A 4518-nucleotide genomic window follows, 5' to 3' on the forward strand; every position below is an offset into this window, starting at 1 on the left:
CAGCAGGAGATGTGGAATGGAGTGTCCAGGTGACGTTGTCCTCGGAGAAGTAGTTGGTGCAGTTGCCAGTGTTCCATGAGTTCTTGCAGCTGGTCCAGGGCAGCTGGCCCGTGAAGGAGGAGATGAGGTAGTAGAGGGCCCAGGCTATGATGGTGTTGTAGTAGGAGGCGATGTAAAAGGCGATGATGCAGATGGCATAACCGATCCCTGGGCAGTGGGCAACAGGGTGAGCAAAGCCAGGTTTACAGGGCAGCCAATGGGAAAGGCTGCAACAGCACATTGGAGAGTCCCGCAGCCAGGTAAAGGGTACAGGTGAGTTCTGCCATCCAGTGCATTCCCTAAGGACTTCAGGAGATGGCAGAAAGGTGGCAATGCAGCCCACGACTTAACACGTATGTGCAAGGTTACATGTAGAAAATGTCTACGGGTGATGTGTGCTGTTAACGCTTTGAGTTTTTAATTTAGCTTACCTTTTTCTTTTTTAAAAAATAATTTGCTAAAGGGCATGTGTGCTCATCAGAGAGACAGAGAGAGAGGGAAAGTGAGAATGCACACCTCATGGGGGACGGTCATGCCACAATCCCTGCTCCTCCATTTCTCCTTTCAGGATTTGGAGCACACATGGACATGTACCCAGTGCATTTTTCAAGCCACAAGGTCTAAGACTTGATCCGCACAGTTAGCCATGTAGCTGGCCCATACATTTAGCTTACTTTTAATTGCTATTTATTCTATTTATTTTTAACAATTACATACAACTTGAACAGCTAAAATATTAATTACTCTAATTATCTCCCTGGGATACCTGAGGCCTAACTGATTGCAGAAGAAGGACCCTAGGTTCCCCATTGATGGAAATCATAACTTCCTTGGGTGCCCCACTAATTCACTCATACAAATCCTTCGGTTACCTTTGAAAATTGGGCAGATTTTCCTCCAGATGGAAATGCATCCGTTCCGGTGGTACTGTCCCAGCGCGAGCTCCATGTAAAAGAGTGGAATGCCCCCGAAAATGGCCATGATGGTGTAGGGCAGGAGGAACGCCCCTGAGGCAGATGAAAGACAGTTTCACTCCCCATCTACCTCTGTACCAGGACAGACCAGGTGATGTGAACACAAGGGCCCACACTGAGTCCTCGTGTCCTCTGTGCTGAGTGACCTCACGCTGTGCGTTCCTGGTCTACGTGCTTTGCCGGAAGCAGAAAGACAGAGCTCCACAGCTAAAATGAGTTTTCAGAGAAGGCCGAGAGAGTAAATGGAAAGAAAGCTGGGTTTGGGAGTCACCCAGACAAACTCTGTAACCACCTTTACTTCTTTTTTTTTTTTTTTCTTTTTTTGGAGAGGTTTTTGCTATAGGGCATGTGCGCTCGCCAGAAAGATAGAGACAGAGAGCGAGAAATCAGCCCCCAGGGGGATGGCCACAATCCCTTCTCCTCCATTCTCCTCTCGGGATCTTGGGCATGCATGCACACGTGCCTGGCGTTGAGTTTAAGCTGCCGGGTCTGGGACTCAAACTGTGGTCAACTACATGGGAGTCAAGCAACATAGCCATTACACTAACGGCTGGTTCCACCAGCTTTACTTCTGATTGCCTGGAAAACCCTGGGCCATTCCCTTCTCTCAGCCTGAGTTTCTTACCCTATGAAATGAAAGGGTTGAGGAGAACGAAGGTTGCCGAACTCAACCTGGATTGTAATCACTGGTGAGGTGAGATTACACATCCAGGTTCCTGAGTCTACCCCAGACCGACTGAAGCATAGCCTCCAGGTCTGAGTGTGAAACCACTTTTTCAAGCTCTCCACGCAATTCTGATACCACCAATACACAGGACCCTGGAAACAGATCACCAGTGACTCCGTGTAACTGTTGCAACTACCACTGAATTATTCGTTATCTTTGCCTTTTTTTGGAGAGGTTTTTGCTATAGGGCATGTGCGCTCGCCAGAAAGATAGAGACAGAGAGCGAGAAATCAGCCCCCAGGGGGATGGCCACAATCCCTTCTCCTCCATTCTCCTCTCGGGATCTTGGGCATGCATGCACACGTGCCTGGCGTTGAGTTTAAGCTGCCGGGTCTGGGACTCAAACTGTGGTCAACTACATGGGAGTCAAGCAACATAGCCATTACACTAACGGCTGGTTCCACCAGCTTTACTTCTGATTGCCTGGAAAACCCTGGGCCATTCCCTTCTCTCAGCCTGAGTTTCTTACCCTATGAAATGAAAGGGTTGAGGAGAACGAAGGTTGCCGAACTCAACCTGGATTGTAATCACTGGTGAGGTGAGATTACACATCCAGGTTCCTGAGTCTACCCCAGACCGACTGAAGCATAGCCTCCAGGTCTGAGTGTGAAACCACTTTTTCAAGCTCTCCACGCAATTCTGATACCACCAATACACAGGACCCTGGAAACAGATCACCAGTGACTCCGTGTAACTGTTGCAACTACCACTGAATTATTCGTTATCTTTGCTCACTGAGATCGTCTGTGGCTCCAGACACTTCATTATTGATATTTGGCAATCCTGCCATAATTCCTTTAAACCAAAATAATCCCTCCAAAATCATTGTTGCAGGTGTGTCTGGAAAGGATCATTTTTCCACAGAACAAGAAAAGTCAGAACTGCCGAATAACTAGAAATGGTAGAGGTGTCTATTGGATCTTGTGGTTGAGGCAGAATTGGGGGATTGCTGAGCTGCAGCCTGAGTTTTAGCCCGAAGGGTGTATCAGCTATGATTTTCCCTGGTAACTTTCCCTTCCACAAAATGCTCTGAGTCTAGAAACCTGAAGTAAGTGCTACTCACAATGTCCATTTAACTCAGAATCATGCTGTATAACCTTGACTTGAGAATAAAAATCAAGCTGTGTTTTCAAGGTGGCCTTCGTCTAAAGAGTGTGCTCGATCGGCTTTACGGTAGGGCATAAATGTAAACGTCACCTGTGGCTCAGCCCCGTATATAATGCTCAGGCTAAAGGTGAGTCTTTCCAAGCCGAAGATAAGGCGCTTATAACTTCCGCTCCTCCTAGGCAGCAAGCTCTGAGCTTGGGAAGGAGAGGGCGGGGACGGGAACAGCCTTTGCAGCTACGTGGACTCAAGTCCTTAAAATATACAGCTGGAGGAGAAGGGACTGCAGAGTGGCCATCCCCCCGAGGGAGGGGGATGATTTTTCTCTCTCTCCTTTCTCTTGCATGTGTGTGCATGAACGCACAATGCCCTATAGCAAAAACGTAAAATGAAATGATGCAGCAAATCCAGGCAACTCTGTTGGGCCATGGAAGAAGTGAAGGTGACGCACATGGATTACCCACCAAATCTCATTTTAGCTACCATCCAGAATCTGGTGCCAGAGCTCCCATAAAAATAAACACTGACTTACTATATACCCGTTTCTCGTCCTTTTCCAGTCCTGACAGCCAGACCAGTGCCAGCACTGATGGCCTGTACCTACCTCCTTCTCTCTCAGGCTACAGTCTCCCCTAGGCTCACACATTCATGCCTACAGTCAGCTACTAATTTTTTTTTTTTTTTTGGAAAGGTTTTTGCTATAGGGCACCAGACAGACAGAGAGAGACATAGAAACAGAAAGCAAGAAATCACCCCCCAGGGGGGATGGTCATGCCACAATCCCTTCTCCTCCATTCTCCTCTCAGGATCTTGGGCACGCACGCACGCACATGCGCCCGGCGTGAGTTCAAGCCACCAGGACTGAAACTTGAACCGCGGTTGACTACATGGGAGTCCAGCGACATAGCCATTACGCTAACTGCTGGTCTCCAGCTACTATTTCTGATAACTACCCTGAAGGCGTTAAGGGTATGAGGAAGAATAAAGACATGACCTCCAGCCTTGACAATCTAACACCCTTGTAGGAAATATAAGGTACATCTACATGTGGTTAGGGTGGGCATTAATGTCATGCACCAGCTCAGTTCTGCTTTGGGTGATGCCAAGACTGATCACTTAGAACCCTGGACCTAACTGACATCCTTCTCTGACCTCATACTGATCCAAGGCCCAGTAGGGTCTGGGACCCTAGAGTCACCTCCCAATTTTTCCTAATGTAGATCTAACCTCTTTGGCTTCTTCCAGGTGGCCCCAGCCAGACAGAGGGAGGAGACGAGCACAGGGTTAGCTGATGGCTGTTGTCTGTCCTCCACTCCCTTCAGGGGAGGACAGTGCTTGGACAATGCAGGACGAGAAGGAAGCCCTTCACCAAAGGAGGCACCAACGATTCTGAAATTTGTGAGGTCAGGTTTAAGAGCACTTTTGTCCAGCTTAACAGCCCAGAAAGCCTCAGACATGTTAATGAAAGCTTTTGGTTAACTGGAGAAGTGTCTTTTACACTAGATTGACAGTCTGAGCAGTCACGTGCCCAGACTCAAATCGGTTAAGGCAGACGACACATGACCTATCTTCTGCCCTCCCAAGAGGATTGACAGCCCACCCCTGGGTTGGCGCCCCTGCTCAAATGCAGCCCATGATACTGACCCCCTCCATTCTGGTAACATATGTAGGGAA

At 48.4% G+C, this 4518-nt stretch overlaps 1 protein-coding gene across 1 annotated transcript in view; it reads right to left on the minus strand.

Annotated features, from left to right (window-relative positions):
• Nucleotides 1-4516, minus strand: part of SLC6A4 (solute carrier family 6 member 4) — a gene marked incomplete at its 5' end in the record, with an annotated part of 32015 nt that extends 27499 nt beyond the window's left edge. The window contains 3 exons of the mRNA XM_027768723.1: nucleotides 6-207; nucleotides 912-1046; nucleotides 4489-4516. Coding sequence (XP_027624524.1) covers nucleotides 6-207; nucleotides 912-1046; nucleotides 4489-4516 — 365 coding nt within the window. The remainder of the gene's footprint in view (nucleotides 1-5; nucleotides 208-911; nucleotides 1047-4488) is intronic.
• Between the last annotated feature and the right edge of the window lie 2 nt (nucleotides 4517-4518).

This window comes from Tupaia chinensis, unplaced genomic scaffold (genome assembly GCF_000334495.1).
Source record: "Tupaia chinensis unplaced genomic scaffold, TupChi_1.0 Scaffold147340_1, whole genome shotgun sequence".
NCBI lineage: Eukaryota > Metazoa > Chordata > Mammalia > Scandentia > Tupaiidae > Tupaia > Tupaia belangeri.